Source organism: Aethalodelphis obliquidens, unplaced genomic scaffold (assembly GCF_003676395.1).
Source record: "Aethalodelphis obliquidens isolate GAN/ISIS:26980383/991018 unplaced genomic scaffold, ASM367639v1 scaffold5, whole genome shotgun sequence".
NCBI classification, from domain to species: Eukaryota; Metazoa; Chordata; class Mammalia; order Artiodactyla; family Delphinidae; genus Aethalodelphis; species Aethalodelphis obliquidens.
The window spans coordinates 58,915,616-58,938,517 of record NW_020837949.1 but is presented as its reverse complement, the minus strand read 5'-3'; the positions used below and the strand labels follow the sequence as shown (position 1 = coordinate 58,938,517).

Sequence of the window (22,902 nt, the reverse complement as noted above, 5' to 3'; positions counted from 1 at the left end):
GTTGGCAGTGCCGTGGCTGCCGTTTCTGCAGCTGCTCCTTTTCCTCAATGCTGAGGAACTGAGAGCTGTGTAACTCCCACCCATGGGGACCAGCCTCCCCCCCTGCCCGGCCAGCGCGCTGGAGTGTCTCCCTCTGCCCTGGGTCCACCTCATGATTGCTTGGGGTTGGGGAAGAGGCCTGACTTTTGTAGCAGCTTTTTTTTTTTCTAGGAGGGGAAAAAATGTGGAGCTGACCACAGAATGAACACACTGATTCTTGGGTTCCAGTCGTGGCTGGGTTTCTTGAGGCTGGGTGGCATGCTGTCGCCAAGCTCATGCTACACCTCATAACCCACAACCATTCGCTGTGCTCCCTGGGGTCGCCTTAATCCCAAGCAGCCGGGGTTGCACAGGGGAAAATAAGAATTCTGGCACAGAAAGGAGTCATTTAAATGCTTATTGCATTTCAAGCTTCAGTTTTTACTTAGCTAAAATATTTACCATTGCTGGAAAACAATGTTTAAAATTTTGTTCTTATATGTTATTTAATGGTGTGGCCTATGTAAACCTCAGGATGCTTACATTTTGACAGTCTTCTGGAAATGTTTAACAGCACATAACTCAGTGAGCAGGGAATAAAAACCGGGAACAAATTGTGCTTGAAACTTTGTAACCTCCCCTGGCTAGGTATTCGGCAAGGCACCTTGGAATTCTTCAGGTAGAGGCAGGGAAATCTCCAGTAATGGAATTTGGTGAATCCTGTCTTGTGGCCCCATTTGTCAACCTTCTAGATAAACCCTAAGGGTCATCATGTGCTTTTTACCGCAGAAGCCATCCTTGTGGGGATGAATTTGTGTCTTTGCCACTGAGCAAAAATCCCATTTTAAATTCAGGGTAATCAAACGCTTTCAGGATGTGGATTTTCCCGAAGATTTTTAGAAGACGCGTTCCCTGGTAAGAGCAGTGAAATGTTCTTTCCACAAATGGTACTGCCCACAAAGGGGGCGTGCCTTTTGTTTTACCTTTTGGGAATAACCCAACCCTCACCAAAGGGTTCTGTTTTTGATGTTATGAGGACCACGGTGGGGGGGAGGGGGGTGTTTAATGGTTTCATTTTAAGGTCTGAGGCAGCAAAAAGCATTGCCACTTCTATCTTTTAAAACAGTGGCAGTCTTCAGCTTGAAAGCCCAGATTGGGCTCCATAAGGGTAGGGACTGTGCTTTGATGCTAGTTCCATAGCGCCTGGAACTTTTAGTAGACTCTTATTATTTGGATGGATGGATGGATGGATGGATGGATGGATGGATTTTTGAGAAATGGGTTTTTTTCCCAATGAGTAATCTCTATTATCTTCCTATTTTATAGGCCTTTTCAGTAGTGGTTTTAATGGCTGGAGTTAAAACCATAACTGAAAACAATTATAGTCTTATGTATTGTTCAGTTACTTTAGAAGTCATAAGTACTTCTTTTATTAGAGCAACTACAACTATTTATTTAAATTGGTCTTAATTAGTTGGTTACTTTGAGTCAGGAACTTTCATATAAACTATATGATATTTAAATTTCCTGGTCATGGTTAAAAATAAAGAGTTAAAAAATCATATCCTTTGAGATTATTGTTACATTAGGGTTGAGCTATATCATTAAAACAGTTTTTATCAATAAGTGTTAATTATTTAGAACTCATTCTCTGTTCTTCGTTGTCTTGACGTTTGTGTCCTTAGGAGCACGGTGGCGCGCTTCCCTTTAGAAGCTGCCGAGGACAACGGGAACTCTCTTTCGGAAGGGTTTGTTTTTAGCTAATGCATTAATTGACTCCAAAAAGTCCAAATGGAACACTCTGCTTTCATCTGCTGGGGTAACCTAATAAAATAATGTTGTTTGTTTTTAGATTCCCGGCTGTTAAGGGGGGTTTGCTCAAGGCAAAACCACAGTCCCCTCGAATAACTTTAGAAGGAGAGTTAAGAAGACACACTAATTGTGCCTGTCTGAGGTTTGCTCCTTCGAGGGCCCAGACACACCCCTTGCACACTGGTCTGGCCACCAGGGCTCCAGTGCCCACTGCTGAGTTGATTCCATTGGACAGGGCTCCTGCCCCTTTGGAAGATGCTTGATTTTGCTGTGAGCAGTTCTTAAGGGGATTTAAAAATGGACTAAGCTCTCGGAGCAGACTTGGGCAAGCACGCTGTATATGCTATCTGTCTGTCCTACAGAATGGAGAAAGGGAAACACAACTTAATGAAAGAAGACTGATTATAACATGCTCCTTACCTCCCATCACCCCCTCCCCCATCCTTTGCTACTTAGCCAAGCTCTTGCTCTGGTGTCTTATTGGGCTGCTTTCAAATGAGAAGGGGACAAGTAATCCTGTGCCCCCCCCACCCCCCGCCCCGGAGTTCTTTGGCCAGGAAGAACTCACTAAATATGAGTATTACATGCCAGGCATGCTCTCATTAAATCCTTCACACGTCCCTTGAAGTAGGTACTATTCTTTTCCCTGTGTCACAAATGAGGAAACCAAGACTCAAGAGACGTTAAGTATCTTGCTCATGGTCTCAGCTAGCAAATAAGAATGCTAAGATTTGAATCCAGGTCTGATGGCCCCCCAAGCCCTGTTCCATATGAGGATTTCTCAACAAAACTCAGTACAGGAAGTTTTTATGATGGTCTATGCCCAGAATTTCTTATTGTCCCCTGGTTCTCAGTATCAGATGTATCATTCCTAGCTTAGAGTAGAAGGGAAGGGTGATCTCAGATTATTTACCATTGTAAGTGCATTTGCTATCAGAGAATTCCACAGCCTGAGGACCTGGTGAATCCTGACAAGCCTTTTGAGGTTCATCTTAAACTATTTTACAGCCTATTAAAGTCAGTAAAGAGAGAATTAAGGTAAACTTGAAGTATTTGCCCCACCGGTTTAAAATTGGAAGGTAACGTGGAAAAAGCAGAGATAAATTTACAAACTGTTACAGTGCAATGTGATATGACGTGAACTGAATTGGACCATCTTAAAAATCTCTACTATAATTAGAAAATGACGTTCTTCAACAAAAGTTGGAAATAATGGAAAACCAACTTAAAAGTAAATATCTATGAGTACTTGGCTTCAAAGTGTGTCTGGAGGGAATGGAGACAGTTTACAGAATGTGGGATTTGCTGGGAATTACTTTTGGACATAAAATATCCATCACGCCTAATGGTGGAAAAGCCTTACTCTATTCCCAACAAGTTACCTGTTATCCCTAAAGTTAAAGGCGGATATCTACCACTGCGTTTTGCTGCCCCCTCACCCATTCTTAAATAAATGAAAGCAAATTACTGACTAACCCACACCAAAAATGTATAGCATTTTTTTTCCTGGACAAAAGGGATAAAAAATATATATATATATATATAAAAAATATACACATACACATATAAATACATATATATAAAAACAAATACATATACATGTGTGTGTATATATATGTATATGTGTATTAAAATGTCATATTCCTTTTTCAAAAGACTGATATATTTCAAAATGTGAATTTCTGTTTTGAAGCAGAATTTACCTATGTAAGTTCTAAGTATACAGATATGCTTTATCAGTTTGAGAATTTATGGAGAATTAGCCACTCCATGTAAGAGGCTGCTTTTTTTCTGATGACCTCTTCATTTGGGCCAGCTCCAGTGTTATAAAAAGCTTACACTCTGTTAGAGTAACATAAGAAATAAGAAAGATTGGGGATAGCGGAAATTGAAACAGGCATTCTTTTTTCTTCTGAAGACAGAAGTGAAGCGATTGCCCATGTTTGTTGAATTTTATTACAGTGAAAGCAGAGATTTCTCCACACTTTCGGTCTCAGCCTTTGTCCAGCCTCACTATGCAGTGTATGCATCACCTTCTGAACTAAAGAAGCAGTTCACACTTGACCTAGAACTTCAAGTTACCTGTGACCACTACTTATAAAGTAAGTGACTTCTTTCTTTTTTTAAATAGTTTGTCTGAGAGTGAAAGTAGAGAAACCATCATTTCCGTCCTTTTCTGGGACTTGAAATTAAGTGTGGCATTTTTTCCTTTTACTCCATTTAGAAAGTGTCTTGATTGGCTTAATAACTAACCCTTCTAACACCACACATATCTGGCTAAGTTATTACAAATTATAATGGCATTTGACATGAGTTGGTTATAAAGGATAACCACTATCTTTTATCAAAGCTGTCTAACAATAAATTTCAAAATAATCATTATTTTCAGGGCCCTGAAGTAATTATTAAATAAATGCTTTAACCTCTATAGACAGTAAACTCTAGTTTACTTTTTTCTACCTTAAAAATTATACCTTTGGGAGATTTCTGCTTCTGGCCATGATGGAATAGTAGGGAAAACTAGAAAACTGGGTGAAACATATGACACAGTAGTTTTAAAACGTTAAATAGGACTGAGGCAAAATAGGACTGTGAACTCTGAGGTGGGAAAGGAAACACACAAGATGAGACCTACCATTGCACCAGCTTACTGCCTGGGCGCAGGTTCCAGACACTGTGCAGAGAAGGGGAACCAAGACAGGGCCCAGCCGTCTCCCCGAATTGAAAAGCTGGAGCTCAGAAATCAGGGGGCCAAGATAGCTAGAATTTTAAGACAAACTACCAAACAGGAGGGAGCTGCTCTGAGAGCTCTGGAGTTTTGCAGAGAGTTCCCCAATCTTTGAGTACTGATCTGTGCATTTGTGGGAGGAAACGATAGCAAACTTGGGAAAGAACCACTGGAAAGGAAGAAGCAGAAAAATTCTGGAGTTCACAGAGAAGAAAGAGTTTGTGTTCCCACCAGCAGGAGTAGAAATTCCTCCATAATACATACAACATCAGGTAGAATCCACAGAAAAATGTCATATTATGAATAGCACTAAATAAGAACTATGATGAAGGCGGCTCTGCCCTTAACAAAGCTTAAAAGCAGACCTCACAAAGATCTGATTCCAAGTAATTTAACTGCTTGTCAGAACACAATTTGATACTAATTCAAACAATATAACAAAAAAAGCCCACAACCCACTATAACAAATTTACTTAAAAACTCACCTATCGTAATAAGGAAAATATAAACCATAAAAAAGTGAAAAAAATCAACCAACAGAAATGTATATCATGATGAAGATGGTGAAAACAAATGATAAATAGAAAATCTTAAAAGTTGCCAGAGGAAAACATCCCATAACCTACAAGGAAGGATGATAATAAGAGAAGATTTCTACTTGGGAACTATTTAAGACAGAAAGCCAGAGTAACATCTTTAAGGTATTTAAAAAACAAGGCCAACCAATAAATCTACACCCAGTGAAAATATCTTTTGAAAACAAAGGCAAAATAAGGTAGATAACAAGTAAGAGAATTCACCGGGCAGCTAGAATTGCACTAAAGGAGATGTTAATGATAGGTCATCAGGCAGAACCAAAGTGATATCAGGTGGAAATTTAGATCTATACAAATAAATGTAGAGTTCCAGAATTGAAAATAAATGGATAATTAACTTTTTAATTTTTAATTCCTTTAAAAGATAATTAAGTCTTTAAAGCAAAATCAATAATGATGTATTGTGAGTTTTATAGCATACATAGCAGTAAAATGTACAAAGAAGTAAAATGTAAAAAGAAGAAAGGAAAATGAAAATACACTGTCAAAAAGTTCTACTACTACTATACATGAAGTAGTATACTATTATCTGAAGGTAAAGTGTAGTAAGTAAAAGATGTATGTTATAAACCCCAGAGCACACTAGAAGATGAAAACCAAACAGATTTAGTTAATAAGACATTAGTGGAAACCTTAAAAAAAGAAAAATCCGAAAGAAGACAGGAAAAGAAGAAAAAATAAATAAAAAAACAGATGGAGTAAATAAAAAAGAGCAAGATGGTAGATTTAAACCTAACCATATTCATAATTACATTAACTGCAAATGGCCTAATCACTCCAATTAAAAGGTAGAGATCAGATTTGAGGGGGAAAAAAAAGCAAGGCCCACCTATATGCTATCTAAAGAAACTCACTTTAAATATAAAAACACAGATAGATGGGAAGTAACTTGACAGAAAAAGATATGTCATGTAATCACAGATTTCAAAAAAGCTAGAGTATGCTATGTTGATATCAGCCAAAGTATATTTTAGGAAGAGAACTAGTAGTAGGGATAAAGAAGAATATTTCATACCGATAAAGATGTCAATTTATTACAGAGACACAAAATCCTAAATGTATATGTACCTAATAACAGTGCTTCAGATACATGAAACAAAAACTAACAAAATTAAAGAATAGAAGAAACACAATTTTACTTCCAAATTTCAACACACTCCTCTTGATATAACAGGTAGAAAATCTACAGTATATAGAAAACCTGAACAAATTTATCAAATAATTGACCTTATTCATATTTATAGAACACTCCACTCAACATCAGCAGAATACACATTCTTCTTAAGTACACGATAAATTTTACCAAGATTAACTATAATCTGGGCCATAAAACAAGTTTCAATAAACTTAAGAGGATTGAAATCACACACATAACCTTCTCTGGCCATGACAGAATCAAACTGGAAAGGAATAACTAAAAGATACTTGGAGGGGCTTCCCTGGTGGCGCAGTAGTTAAGAATCCACTTGCCAATGCAGGGGACACGGATTTGATCCCTGGTCCGGGAAGATCCCACATGTCGCGGAGCAACTAAGCCTGTGCGCCACAACTACTGAGCCTGTGCTCTAGAGCCCACGAGCCACAACTACTGAAGCCCGCATGCCTAGAGCCTGTGCTCTGCAACAAGAGAAGCCACCGCAATGAGAAGCCTGTGCACCACAACGAAGAGTAGCCCCCGTTTGCTGCAACTAGAGAAGAGCCCGCGCACAGCAACAAAGACTCATCGCAGCCCAAAATAAAAATTAATTAATTAAAAAAAAAGATACTTGGAAATTCCCCATATATCTGAAAAATATATAGGTCCAAACAACACTTGAGTCTACGAAGAAATCACGAGGATAATTAGGAAATATTTTAAACTAAATGAAAAGAATATAACATATCAAAAATTTTACAATGAAAAAAATATTTTACAATGCATTTAAAACAGTGCTTAGAGGGAAATATATACTATTAAGTGCTTACATTAGAAAAGATGAGAGGTCTCAAACAATTATCTCATTTTCCACCTTAAAGCAAGAAAAAGAAGAGCAAATTAAACCCCAAAGATGCAGAAGATAATAAAAAGCAGAAATCAATGAGATAGAAGACAGGAAAACAATAGAAAAAAACAGTAAGATGAAAATGTTTCTTTAAAAAAATCCCCAAATTTAGAAACCACTAATAAGACTGATCAGAAAAAGACAAAAACAAAATAACAACAACAAAAATAACAACTAATGTGATTAAAAGGGAATGCTATGAACAAATTTATGCCAATAAATTAAACTACATAGATGAAACAGATTTCTTGAAAGATATATACTAGCAAAGTCACTGAAAAAGAGATACTGTTACTAACTCTATTTCAATAATCAAATTCTTAGTTAAAAACTCTTGTCCCAAAGAAAAATCCAAGCCTAGATGCACATAAAAGGGACAATCCCTTATGACCAAATAGGGTTCATCACCAGAATATAAGTTAGGTATAACACTAAAAAAATATATACTATACTGATTAAAAAGAAAAATCATGATTTAAATTAGATTCAGAAAAAGAATTTGGAAAAATTCAACACCCATTTAAAAAAAAAAAACTCACAAGCCAGAAATAAAAAGAAATGTAATCTGATAAAGGGCATCTACAAAAAAAAAAGCTATAGCTAATATGATACTTTACGTGAATGATTCAATGCCCTAGGCAGTGCAACATGATAAGAAATAAATAAATAAATACACTGGGGAAAAAGAAGTAGAACAGTATTCAACTGCATATGAAGAGAATTTTAAGAAATCTACATAACATTAATTAGAAGTAGTAAATGAATTTAGCAACACCACAAGATACAAAGTCAGTATATAAAAATCCACTGTATTTCTATATAGTACCAACAGTATCTGAAAATAACATTTTAAATATTTAAAAAATGGGGAAATAATAGTCTTTTCTACAAATGTTGCTGGAAAATTAACTATGCATATGATAAAAATTAACCTTAGCCCACAACCACACCATACACAAAATTAATTAAAGATGCATCATACACATAAATATGAGTTTAAACTATAAATATTTCATAAGAAAACATAAGAGAAAATCTTTATCTTATCTGTCAAAAAGTTCTATTTTTGCCTTGGATTAGGCAAAAATATTTTAGATGAGTCAAGATTTTAGAAAACATTCTTAATGAAGAAAGCACTGTCAAATTGGAATTCTATATCCAAAAAAAAAAAACCTTCATAAATAAAGGCAAAATAAAGACATATTTAGACACACAAAAACTGAAATTATTCTCTTGCAGAATCTTACTACTGGATATGCCAAAAGAATTTCATTGGTTGAAGAGAGATAACATGAAATGGAAAGCCCAGATCTCCAGAAAGAAATGAAGAGAACCAGAAAAGAAAAATGTGAAAGTAAGTAGTTTTTAAAACCTTTTAGAATTATCTTTATTTTATAAATACTTTTAATTCATAAAACACTATTCACTGAAGCAAAAATAATAGTGTATTGTGGGATTTATAGAAAATACAGAAGTAAAATACATGACAACACAGGAACAAAGGACAGAGAGAAGGTAAATGTATTATTCTGTTACATCATTTGAAGGTAGTCTGTTAGTAGTTAAACATGCATACTGCATTCTTGTGAAACCACTAAAAAGAATAAAGGTCAATAGATGAACTGTAATGCAATACTAAGAATTACTTGGACCATCAAAAAGAAGGCAGAGGGGAAGAATAGAAGAACAAAGAATGAATGGGATCAATAAAAAACATTTACTAAAAAAAATAAATAATAAAAAACAATTACTAATACAAAATAAAAAACCATGCCAAAAATTACATTAATTGTACATGGACTAAATCCTCCAATTAAAAGGCAGAGACTATTAGACTGTATTTAAAAAATAAAAAGAAAGAAGGACCCAACTTTAAGCTGTTTACAAGAAACGCACTTCAAATATATAGACTTAAAAAGATTAAAAATAAAAGGGTGGGAATGACATCAGCCAAAATGGCAAACTAAAAAACTCCAAATTCTGCCCTTCCATAAAAGCAATAAAAAACGGGCTGAAAGTCAAAATCAACTCTTGTTCTTGAACTCTGGAAATTAACCAAAGACTTGCATCAACTAAGGGAACACTGACTGAAGAACAACCCGGATTCTCTGAAAGAATCATGAACTTTGTGTCATTTTAACTTACTCTAGTCCCATCCCCCCTCTGTAGTCCAGCAACAGCTCTGAAAAATAACAGCTCACATTCCCAGTACGACAGGAAGCAGAAAGTACTTCATTCACAAAGGATTCTAATTATTTGTTCTGACCTGTCTGGTTCCTCCCTGGTAGACAAAATACATGTCTTTATTGCACCTAACTTGGAACTGGTGTAGTACTAAGGCTGCTTCCTGATGTGGGGGTATTTGTCCAAAACATTCACAGGCTGATATCCTAGTTGCTGCTGGCTGAGGTAATAAATAACAGTTAAGACAATCAATAGACTAACAAAAAACTTGAGAGGACAGGCTAGGGAATGAGATCTTTGAGGGCTATGAATAGCTCTGACATACCCCTGGGAATGTGGACAAACACACACACACACACATACTCAGAACTGTGCACGTGCTCAGGAAAGTCCTAAGAAGGCCCTAAGATCTCACCTCCTGTTGACATTGAGGCTCTGTAGAAACCGGAAGTGAAGGCCAATGCAGAGTTGTAAACTGCCTGGCTGATAGGTGACGATGCACCTCAACAGAGAGACATACAGAGTCCTTTGCCATAGACTAGAAGAGTTTTTTGGCTCCAGGCATGTAAGGAGCCAATCATTAGCTAAACATTAAATTAACAGAGACTTCAGAGGCTGCACATACACAGAATACAGACTGCACAGAATTAGTTCAGAAAATTTGGTAAATAAACAACAATTACAATAAGCAGCAACAACAAATCCTGTGGAGGGAAAAAATCTGATTTCCAGAGTTGCACATTACAGTATTATAATTACTGGATATATTACAATATTAAGTTTTCAACAACAAAAAAGTACACATGCAAAAAAATAACAAAGTATGGCATATACAATGGAAAAAAGTCAATAGAAACTGCCTGAGAAAGCCCAGATATTGGATTTTTCTAGACAAAGACTTTAAATCAGCTATTATAAATATACTCAATGAATTAAAGGAAACCATGTCTAAAGAATGAAAGGAGGGGACTTCCCTGGTCGTCCAGTGGTTAAGAATCCTCTTTCCAATGCAGGGGACGCGGGTTCGATCCGTGGTTGGGGAACTAAGATCCCACATGCTGCGGGGCAACTAAGCCTACATGCCGCAACTACTGAGCCCGCATGCTCTGGAGCCTGTGCGCCACAACTAGAGAGAAGCCCGTGCACCACAACGAAAGATCTCGCATGCCGCAGTGAAGATCCCATGTGCCACAACTAAGACCCGATGCCAAATAAATAAATATTTAAAAAATAATGATAATAATTAATTAAAAATTTTTAAAAAAAGAACAAAGGAAAGTATGAAAATGATGTCTCACAAAATAGAAAATATCAATAGATAGATACTATAAAAAGAAGCCATGTAGACATTTTGGAGTCAAAAAGCACAGTAAATGAAATGAAAATTTCAATAGGGAGCTCAATAGCAGATTTGAATAGGCAGAGGAAAACATGAAGAATCAATTGAAAGTATGCAGTCCAAAAAACAAAAAGAAAAAAGATAGAAAATTTAAGAGACCTGTGGGACACCATCATGCATGCCAACATACACACAATGGAAGTTCTAGAAGGAGGAGACAGAGAAAGAGTAAAAAGAATGCTTGAAGAAATAATGGCTAAAATTTTCCCAAATTTGATGAAAAACATTAATTTATCCATTCAAGAAATTCCATGAAATCCAAGTAGGAAAAACTCAGAGATCCACACCTAAACACATCATAATCAAACTGTCAAAATCCAAAGCTGATGAAGGAATCTTAAAAGTTACAAGAAAGGGCTTCCCTGGTGGCGCAGTGGTTGAGAGTCCGCCTGCCAATGCAGGGGACACGGGTTCGTGCCCCGAGAAGATCCCACATGCCATGGAGTGGCTGGGCCCGTGAGCCATGGCCGCTGAGCCTGCGCGTCCGGAGCCTGTGCTCCGCAACGAGAGAGGCCACAACAGTGAGAGGCCCGTGTACCACAAAAAAAAAAAAAAAAAAAAAAAGTTACAAGAAAGAAGCAACTCACTTTATCTGGAAACATAGAGACCAAAAGGCAGTGGGATGAGATACTCAAACTGCTGAGGAAAAAAAAAAAATTGTCAATGAAAAATTCAACTTCTGACAAGATTATTCTTCAGAGATAAAGGAGAAATTAAGACTTTCCCAGATAAGTAAAAGCTGAAAGTTTATCCTAGCAGACCTCCCCTACAACAAATGCTAAAGGGTGCCCTTCGGGCTGAAATGAAACACTAGAGGGAAATTTCATAATAATAAAAGGGTCAGTTTATTAAGAAGATATAATAAACTTAATATGTATGTACCTAGTAACAGCTTCAAAATGCAAAAATAAAAATGGAGAGAACTAAAGAACAAGTAGGCAAATTCAAAACCATAAGTGGATATTTTAATATCTCCTTCTTGGTCACTTGTAGAATACATAGAAAACAGTAAGATTATAGAAGATTGAAAACAATACTCTCAGCCAGTTTAATCTATTTGACATTTTTAGAACCACATACCCAACATACAAAGAATGCACATTTTTTCAGGTGTACATGGAACATTGCCTAAGTTAGACCATATCCTGGCCCCTAATGGCACGTGCTAATTCTTGTAACTCTTTTGGTGTCTAGTCTCTTTACTCCTTAATAGGTCACATGTCCCCAGCCAGGTTATGCTGGGAGAGCCATCAGAGAGTGGTGTCAATCTGACCTGAAGAAGGTGAGAGGGAAAGAAGGGAGGGAGGAAAGGAAAGGAGGGAAGGGAAAGCAAAGATTAGTCTTAGACTGAAGTACAGTTCCGAGAAAGTTTTAGCAATGCTGGCAGGGAGTCCTTGAGAACTCCTTTGAGTTCTCCTCGGAGAACTCTTACATCTCCCAGGAACAGGCCTGCCTTACTATCCCTGGTATGCTCAGGCTTGGCTGACAAGCATGACATTGGTCAAACATGCTGGTGGATTTTAGAGCAAAGCAGCTGGAGCTGTCAGTCAATTATGTTCTTTGCAACGAGATCTTAGAGGCAAATTGTCATGGCTACCACATTCCATCTGGGACATCAGCTGGGAGAACCTGAATGGCTGTGGGCTGCCTGGGTATCTTTCTCTATATTCACATGGCCACTCTGTGATGAGCTTAGGCCTTTGTACAGCCTAGAGGTCTTAGGGTAGTTGCCCTTCTTACACAATGGCTTGGGGAATTAAGAGTGAGTGTGCCAAGAGACCCAGAAGGAAGCTATGTCTCCATATAACCTTGTCCTGAACCCCACATAGTATCACTTCCCACATATTCTATCATTACACAAGGTCATCCCAGGTTCATGATGGGGAAACACCACACAAGAAGTGGGAGACTGTCTTGGAGACTAGCTACCATGGTGGGATATACCCATACACAAGCTCTTATAATTCTTCATGTACCTATTACAAGTGACTGGCCTTAGCACTTTTCATAGTCCTCACTCACGGAATCATTCAGACTTTGGTCTATAACAGCTCATGGCTTATTGATTTGTTCTAAGGTTCTTTAGCATATGTTTGAGAAAATTTTTTCCCCAGTACTTTTCATTGGATTGCTTTTTAAAAAAATTTTACTAGAGTATAGTTGATTTACAATGTTGTATTAGTTTCTGCTGTACAGCAAAGTGATTCAGTTATACATATACATATATTCATTCTTTTTTAGATTCTTTTCTCATATACGTTATCCCAGAATATTGAGTAGAGCTCCCTGTGCTGTACATTAGGTCCTTGTTGGTTATCTATTCTTATATGTAGTAGTGTGTGTCTGTTCATCCCATGCTCCTGATTTATCCCTTCCCCACCACGTTTCCCCTTTAATAACCATAAGTCTGTTTCTGTTTTGTAAATAAATTCATTTGTATTATTTTAAAAAAAATTAGATTCCACATATGAGAGATACAATATGATATTTGTCTTTCTCTGACTTACTTCACTTAATATGATAATCTCTAGGTCCATCCATGTTGCTGCAAATGGCATTATTTCATTCTTTTTTGTGGCTGAGTAATATTCCATTGTATATATGTACCATATCTTCTTTATCCATTCCTCTGTGAATGGACATTTAGGTTGCTTCCATGTCTTGGCTATTGTAAATAGTGCTGCAATGAACATTGAGGTGCATCTACCTTTTGGGATTATGGTTTTCTCTGGAGATATGCCCAGGAGGGGATTGCAGGATGATATGGTAGCTCTTTTTTTTTTTTAATTGGAGTATAGTTGATTTACAATGTTGTTTCAGGTGTACAGCAAAGTGAATCACTTATACATATACCCACTCTTTTTTAGATTCTATTTCCATATAGGTCATTATAGAGTATTGAGTAGAGTTCCCTGTGCTATACAGTAGGTCCTTATTAGTTCTCTGTTTTATACAGTTGTGTGTATATGTCAATCTCAATCTAGCTCTCCCACCATCTTACCCTGTGGTAACCATAAGTTTGTTTTCTACATCTGTGACTCTATTTCTGTTTTGTAAATAGGTTCATTTATACCTTTTTCTTAGATTCCACTATAAAAGCGATATATTTGTCTTTCTCTGTCTGACTTCACTCAGTATGACAATCTCTAGGTCCATCCATGTTGCTGCAAATGGCATTATTTCATTCTTTTTAATGGCTGAGTAATATTCCACTGTGTATTTGTACCACATCTTCTTTATTTCTCTCTTTACCTATTTCTATTTCTCTAAATGTCCATCGATGGACATTTAGGTTGCTTCCATATCCTGGCTATTGTAAATAGTACTGCAACGAACATCGGGGTGCAGGTATCTTTTCGAACCATGTTTTTCTCTGGATATAGGCCCAGGTGTGGGATTGCTGGATCATATGGTAGCTCTATTTTTACTTTTTTAAAGAACCTCCATACTGTACTCCATAATGGTTGTACCAGTTTACATTCCCACCAACAGTGTAGGAGGGTTCCCTTTTCTCAACACCCTTTCCAGCATTTATTGTTTGTAGACTTTTTGATGATGGCCATTCTGACTGCTGTGAGGTGATACTTCACTGTAGTTTTGATTTGCATTTCTCTAATAATTAATGTTGAGCATTTTTCAGGTGCTTTTCCTTTTTTAAGATTAGCCATTTGTTTTTTTGTTTGCTTTTTTTTTTTTTTTTGGCTGCGTTGGGTCTTAGTTACAGCACGTGGGATCTTCATTGCGGCATGTGGGATCTGTCATTGAGGCAGGCAGGCTCTTCGTTGTGGTGTCTGGGCTTCTCTCTAGTTGTGGCATGCGGGTTCCAGAGCGCACAGGCTCAGTAGTTGCGGCGTGCAGGCTTAGTTGCCCCACAGCACATGGGATCTTAGTTACCTGAGCAGGGGTCAAACCCACATCCCCTGCATTGGAAGGTGGATTCTTTACCACTGGACCACCAGGGAAGTCCCTCATGTGTTTTTAGACCATCTGTGTGTCTTCTTTGGAGAAATATCTGTTTAGATCTTCTGCCCGTTTTTTGATTGGGTTGTTCTTTTGACATAGAGCTGCATGAGCTGTTTGTAAATTCTGGAGACTAATTCCTTGTCAGTCACGTCATTTGCAGCTATTTTCTCCTAGTCTGTAGGCTGTCTTTTCATTTGGTTTATGGTTTCCTTTGCTGTGCAGAAGCTTTTAAGTTTAATTAGGTCCCATTTGTTGATTTTTGTGGGTTTTTTTCCATTACTTTAGGAGGTGCATCCAAAAAGATGTTGCTGCAATTTATATCAAAGAGTGTTCTGCCTATGTTTTCCTCTAAGAGTTTTACAGTGTCTGGCCTCACATTTAGGTCTTTGATCCACTTTGACTTTATTTTTGTGTATGCTGTTAGAGAATGTTCTAATTTCATTCTTTTACATGTAGGTGTCCAGTTTTCCCAGCACTGCTTATTGAAGACACTGTCTTTTCTTCATTGCATATTCTTGCTTCCTTTGTCAAATACTAATTGACCATAGGTGCATGGATTTATTTCTGGGCTTTTATACTGTTCCACTGATCTATATTTCTGTTTTTATGCCAGTACGATACTGTTTTGATGACTGTAGCTTTGTAGTATAGTGTGAAGTCAGGGAGCCCAATTCCTCCAGATCCGTTTTTCTTTCTCAAGATTATTTTTGACTATTAGGGGGTCCTTTGTGTCTCCATGCAAATTAAAAAATTTTTTGTTCTATTTCTGTGAAAAATGCCATTGGTAATTTGATAGGGATCGCACTGAATCTGTAGATTGCCTTGGGCAGCACAGTCATTTTGACAATGCTGATTCTTCCAATCCAAGAACATGGTATATCTCTCCATCTGTTTGTGTCATCTTCGATTTCTTTAATCAGTGTCTTATAGTTTTCAGAGTACAGGTCTTTTGTCTCATTGGGTTGCTTTTAAACGTATTTTAGATATTCATATTTTAGCTTTAAAAATTTAATGTTTTTAAAGAGTTTCAATATTAACACACTGTATAGCACTTAGAGAAAAGCATATCATTATTTCAAAATTAAAAGAAATCTCATAGCTCAAGGAATCCCTACCAACAAAGCACCATGGAAATTCTCTTCCTAAAAAGCCAAAGACTGTCTTCAAATGTTTTTCATGAGTCAGCCACTATTTATTTTCATTCTCTCTAGGCAAGAAATGACCTTTTGAAAAAACAAAATCCTATAAAGTTGTTTAGACATATTTCCTAGTCCAACAGTAATAAATGTAATTTTCTGGTATAAATTAAAAAATAATGAAATGTGTGGAACAGTTGGTATTTGTTCATCTTAACCTGTTCTTCCTACTCCCAACACTTGAAATAGTCTTTGGGTTAGAGTGGCTCTGGCGAAGGAGACAAGAAAACGCTTTCCAGAAATAGCACACACGTTCCTTCATAAAAATAAAACCAGAGTCTTGGTTTAAGTCCAGCCAGGTTGGCTGCCTATAAATTCATTATCAATCTTTAACATAGCCCTAATGTATCTCCCCTACCCGCTGGCCACAGCAGAATTTTAATCAGGCAGTTCCCAAGCAAAGGATTTATCCACACTAGAGCAGACCTGGTTTGGAACATTTTATTGGCAATACTGGTGTCATATTTAGGAACCACAGACTTTTGTCAGACTGGGTTAGCTTGAATGACAAATATCAATGATCAACTATATTTGAAATATTGTTAAAGTACCTAGAAATAATAGGCATTAAAATTCATTCCATTCACTGCAACAAACCTCTAAAGATTTCACGTCCTCAGTGGAACCGGCATACTGTAATTGTTATTTGGAACTTAATGTAACCTCAACAGCAACAGAGAGACAATGCAGTCCTCTCATTATGCACATGCTCTAGGATCGTTTATTTTAATGCTTTCAAATAAATATGTTCCATGCAGCACACCACAATAAATAAGGAGCAGCAATGTTCTTCTAGTAAATCCATTCATAATGTGAGTCACCGTGTAAAACGCCACATCTCAAGTCTTTGGCCCTGTACCATAGCATGACACCACATCTGCACCTAATCATATCTGGCTTCATATGGATTTAATAGGACTATGCCAGAAGTGCGTGTAAGCACAAATTTAACCAGAGGTTTCCAGCTATTAAATACAGCTACTAAGTAGTTAAAAGGCAACAACTCAACGCAAAAAGGCTCCTACCTCCCCATCCCCACTTCTGAGACAGAAATATAAAGACAGAAATGCTCTGGCGAATTTCAGGTCAGTATACATCTGGAATACTTGGAGCAAAGCTGGCACAACATGGCACCCAAACGGTCACGGCAATACTGATACTGAATGGACACTGAATACAAGCGGACTTGATGACTGCAGATGCTGAGCTCTAGAAGGTCAAGGTGGGGACGGCTCATTTCCACTAGGCAGATAACTCAACGGTGCCTTCCTCCTCGCTGTCAGCTCTGTTCGCACGAATCTCCACGAGCGTCCTGGCAAATCGGGTCCACTCATCATTGTGGGGAACTGCAAGCTGCAAAACAAATTAACGGAAAATGGTGAACAAGATATCTTTCATGCTGAAAGCCTTGAAGCCTGCATGATTGTTCTTCTTGAAACAGATGATTCCCTTGGAATGTAAGGAAATCAGATAGTCTTCCTTGAATCAGATCTCTGAAGCGTTGCTCTTAAACTGGTAATTTAAGAGAATAATGTCACTCTCAAAAGCAAAATCGCACGTGGGATTTATAAAACATTAAAAATTTATGTAAACTATATAGTTCATACAGTATCCAGGTTAAAGCACTTGCAGTAAGAAGACCAGAATTACAGCGAACATGACAAAAACTGCATTACTAGGAATTTGAAATAACGGTGGTATTGTCTTCCTAAGTCGATGCTATTGATCCTTTTCTAAAAAGTGTTGCTAACGTGCCAATATATATATGACAAGAGTATAACTTACATATTCAAAGAAATTTTACTACTATAATATGACATTTTGGCTTTTCCAGCAAGGTCGTATATGATGATGCCAATGAATAATAGTAACTAAGATTTACCAAGAGTTCTGCTCTAAGTACTTTACATGTATTCTACTTATTCCTCACAGCAATCCTATGTAGGATAATATTAGCATTTACATTTTACGAAAGGAGAAATTGAGGCACAGAAAGATTAACTCATCTTGCCAAGGTTGCATAGCCAGCAAATATCAGTGCCAATGTCATCTGGTTCCAGTAATTACAGGCTTAGCCAGTATGCTACACTGAATCACCAAAAAGAGGGATTATAAAATTTCCCCAAAATATCTTCTCCTGTGCACAGTTCAGTAAGGAGAAAATTAACCCCACCTGACACAAACTGCATGTATGGATTTTTGTTAGGTGTTTTAAAGGATAATGATTTCTCTACATGGCATCTAAAAATGAATTGTCTAAAGGTATCATGCAAGTGTTTGGAATAAAAAAGAATTATTTGAAGATGAGAAGCAGGATCAAGTACAAGTCTGAATGGTTTTCATGTAATAAAATTTGTTTCGACTGTAGAGCCATTTTCTTGGAAGACTACCCTGTAAGATGATGTAATCCATCTACAGATACTAGTGCTACACATGCTATCCATATATTCCATAAACATTAATAACACACAATCATCCCAGTCAATATACATTTTCCAAAATAAAAAAGCAAATAAATCTAAACTTTGAGATCACTTTTACAGCTGAAAAATTTCTTACTATATCAAGCCAGACATTTAGGACTTTTTAAAATTTAATTTTATTTATTTATTTTTGGCTTCATTGGGTCTTTGCTGCTGTGTGCGGGCTTTCTCTAGTTGTGGTGAGCGGGAGCTACTCTTTATTGTGGTGCGCGGGCTTCTCGTTGCAGTGGCTTCTCCCGTTGCAGAGCACGGGCCCCAGGCACGCAGGCCTCAGCAGTGGCGCAGGCTCAGTAGTTATGGCTCGCAGTCTCTAGAGCACAGGCTCAGTAGTTGAGGCGCACGGGCTTAGCTGCTCCGCAGCATGTGGGATCCTCCCGGACCAGGGCTCGAACCCGTGTCCCCTGCATTGACAGGTGGATTCCCAACCACTGTGCCACCAGGTAAGCCCCTAGAACTTAAAATTTTTATTACAGTTGATGATATCCTCAGATACGATCTATCCAAGACAACTTATTGGAGGGTGGCATCATCATCCTACAAAGTACCGTCCTTCAATTAGTGCTCTGTCCTGAGGTTAAATGTTTCAAGGATTTAATTCTGGAAATGATATACAGGTGGGAGAAGTAAGTTTTTTTTCTTTTAACAACTTTTTTTTGGGTACTTCTTTGTTATTTCTTATTTGGAGAAACGGAGTACTAACAAGAACTCTCATTTAGTCGTATGAGTGAGTTCTGGATGGTTAAGTACTTCCCTAGTTATTGAAATGAATCCAAATTCCTTTTTAGACAGTGACACAAGTTCACAACAGTCTTGAATGGTACTGTTACCCCTTTGCTCAGTTCATTTTCTCTACTTTGAGTTATTTTCCTATGCTCCACTGTTCATTTTTCTCTTCAATTTTACAAAATACTGCACTGGGGAAATGAAGTCCTCAAATTATACAAAGAGCTAACAAAAAGTATGAGCAGGAAAAGGTCGGCAACGTATTTATATGAAAGAATAGGTCCACCCTTTCTTGTCTTTTCTCCAGCTCCTGACCAAGCCCTCCCAGAAAGAACCACAAAAACAAAACAAAAAGCCCAAGAAGATACAAAAGCGAATCCTGAAAACATAACTTTTTCTCATATAAGGTGAGAATCAAGTTAAATCTAAAATGCCTCGTAACTTCATGTAACATTAAATATTGGGGAAAAAAAGCAGATCTCACTAGTAAAAGTGATATACTCGAGGGGTTTGGCTTCTAAACGTAACACTGTACTTATTATTGGTTAAAATGGCACAAATTTAAGTTACTATATGATACCATATGTAATGTTTTATTGATAGCAATGTATAGAAACTATACTAAAACAAAACAGGTCAATGTGTTTACATAGTTTCATGTAGTGGTAACGGCAAGACTTAAGAAACAACTCTAATAAAAATTATGAAACATTAAGGGTTGAATATGTGTCCAGATACAGTCTGGGACAGAACTGAGTATCACTGATGACATATAAAATTGCACATCTAACTTTTCAAAGACAAATTTTTTGGAAGTCTCGTTCCTTTATTTGTTAAAGAAATCAAAGTAGTAATTTTAATATTTACCATTAATAAAACAAAATCTAAAGGCTTTTGTAAGTAAAATCTTTGAGGTTTTTAAAAAAAATTGAAGTATAGTTGAGTTAAAAATTGTTTCAGGTGTGCAGTAAAGTGATTCAATTATATATACTTCAGATTATTTTCTATTTTATATTACTACAAAGTATTGAACATAGTTCCCTGTGCTATTCAGTAAATCTCTGTTGCTTATCTATTTTACATATAGTAGTTTCTGTCTGTTAATCCCATATTCCTAATATATCTCTTCCCACCCCCATCTTCCCTTTTGGTAACTGTACGTTTGTTTTCTATGCCAGTCTGTTTGTTTTGTATCTACATCCATTTGTATCATTTTTTAGATTCCACATATAAGTGATACTATGATATTTATCTTTCTCTGGCTTACTCCACTTAGTATAATAATGTCTAGGTCTGTCCATATTGCTGCAAATGGCATTATTTCATTATTTTTTATGGCTGAGTAATATTCCACTGTGTATCTACACCACATTTTCTTTATCCACTCATCTGTCAGTGGACATTTAGGTTGCTTCCATGTCCTGGCTATTGTAAATAGTGCTGCAGTGAACATTGGGGTACATGTATCTTTTCCAATTAAGAGTTTTCATCTTTTCCAGATACACACCCAGGATTGCTGGGTATGTGGATTGCTGTGTGGGATTGCTGGATCATATGGTAGCTCTAATTTTATTTTTTCTCAGGAACCTCCATACTGTTTTCCATAGTTGCTGCACTAATTTACATTCCCACCAACAGTGTAAGAAGGTTCCCTTTTCTCTACACCCTCTCCCAGCATTTAGTATTTTTTGCCTTTTTGATGATGGCCATTCAGACCAGTGTGAGATAATACCAAGTTGTGGTTTTGATTTGCATTTTTCTAATAGTTATGGATTTTGAACATCTTTTCATGTGCCTGTTGGCCATCTCTATGTCCTCTTTGGAGAAATATCTATTTAGGTCTTCTACCCATTTCTTTGATTGGGTTGTTCAGTTTTTTTGATACTGAGTTGTATGAGCCGTTTGTATGTTTTGGATTAGCCCCCTGTCAGTAGCAGCATTTGTAAATATTTTCTCCCATTCCATAGGCTGTGCTTTGCTGTTATAGAAGTTTAGGTCTGATTTGGTCCCATTTGTTTATTTTTGCTTTTATTTCTTTTGCCTTGGGGAACTGATCTAAGAAAATATTGCTATGATTTATGTCAGAGGATGTTTTGCCTATGCTCTCTTCTAGGAGTTTCATGGTGTCATGTCTTATATTTAGTTCTTTAAACCATTTTGAGTTTTTGTATATGGTATGAGGGATATTGTAATTTCATTGATTTACATGTTGTCCAGCTTTCCCAGCCCCACTTGTTGAAGAGACTGTCTTTTCTCCATTGTATATTCTTGGCTCCTTTGTCACAGATTAATTGACCGTAGGTGTGTGAGTTTATTTCTAGGCTCTCTATTCTGTTCCATTGATCTATGCCTGTTTTTGTGCCAATACCATTGCTGTTTTGATTACTGTTGCTTTGTAGTACAGTCTGAAGTCTGGAAGGGTTATGTCTCCTGCTTTGTTCTTTTTCCTCAGAATTCTGGGTCTTTTGTGGTTCCATGTACATTTCAGGATTTGTTCTACTTCTGTGAAAAATGTCATGGGTATTTTGATAGGGATTGCATTAAAGCTGTAGATTGCTTTGGATAGTATGGCCATTTAACAATATTAATTCTAATTCAAGAGCATGGATATCTTTCCATTCTTTGAATCACTTTCCTTTATCAGTGTTTTATAGGTTTTATATAGCATATACGTGTTTCACCTCCTCGATTAAGTTTATCCCTAGGTATTTTATATATATATTTATATTATATAAATATATTTATATATATATAAAATAAATAAATAAATATATATACTTTTTTTTTTGGCTGCACCCCACAGCTTGTGGGATCTTAGTTCCCTGACCAGGGACGGAACCCAGGCCCTCAGCAGTGAAAGCACAGAGTCCTAACCACTGGACCACCAGGGAATTCCTGGTAGGTATTTTATATTTTTGATGCTATTTTAAATGGGATTTTTACTTTCTCCTTCTGATATTTCATTGTTAGTGTAAAGAAATGCAACAGATTTCTATATGTTAATCTAAGAATGAATTTTATCAAATTTAAAAGTTTCTGATAAAAATATACCCTACTGTGGAACTACTGCAATACATTTGACCTTTTCCATGGTGATGGAAATAATAGTACTATATTTGTCCTTAAAAATACAGATGCACCCTCAAAAAATGTTTCACAGTATTCTAACATATCTTGTCTTTTTGATCTGTGAAAGTTTCATTTAGGTTGGGAAAATATTAGAAGTTTGTTTTTTCTTTTTTAAATTGCTCTGCCAAGCATTTTCCTCTCTAGAATACCATAAACTTCACAGAAAAGTTTGCTTGTTTTGGTTCACACACACAAAATTCTTGATTAGAACAGGATGAGAACACAATTGCTTCTAGAAACTTAAATTTGTCTACCTCCTCCTATCACACTTTTTCATCTAGCTGACTATAAAAACAATCCAAGATCATCATAATGTTAGAAGGTGAGGTGCACACTGCCCCATTTTTAGAGTTAAATATCACCATCAGGAAGCACTTTAAGTATAATCTTAGCTTGAATGTGTATTCACAGGCTGTTTCCACACCCAAAGTAATAATTTTTGGCATCTGAATTACTTGTAGGTAAGACCAAACAGGTATCCTAACACACAAGACCACCACTCTTTTCATTTTACATCTTTGGCTGTAAACAGCATCTGTTTGGACAGAACTGTGTCCTTCTTACCCTTGGCAGTTCCCGACTCTTCTCACCTGGTTCTCTCTTACTAGAAATGTCTAGAAAAGAAGTTC

General features: G+C 36.9%; 1 protein-coding gene and 1 long non-coding RNA gene across 3 annotated transcripts in view; one reads left to right on the top strand and one right to left on the bottom strand.

The window, feature by feature from the left end:
- Positions 1–3,497: 3,497 nt before the first annotated feature.
- On the top strand, positions 3,498–21,995 carry LOC113618395 (uncharacterized). The gene is made up of 4 exons (XR_003431998.1): positions 3,498–3,932; positions 8,436–8,550; positions 19,452–19,551; positions 21,948–21,995. It is a non-coding gene; the product is annotated as an uncharacterized LOC113618395 (long non-coding RNA).
- Positions 16,364–22,902, bottom strand: part of DYNC1I1 (dynein cytoplasmic 1 intermediate chain 1) — a 345,033-nt gene continuing 338,494 nt past the window's right edge. For both annotated transcript variants that reach the window (XM_027102495.1, XM_027102496.1), the window contains one exon: positions 16,364–17,291. In XM_027102495.1, the coding sequence (XP_026958296.1) occupies positions 17,181–17,291 (111 nt within the window). In that variant the 3' untranslated portion in view covers positions 16,364–17,180. The remainder of the gene's footprint in view (positions 17,292–22,902) is intronic.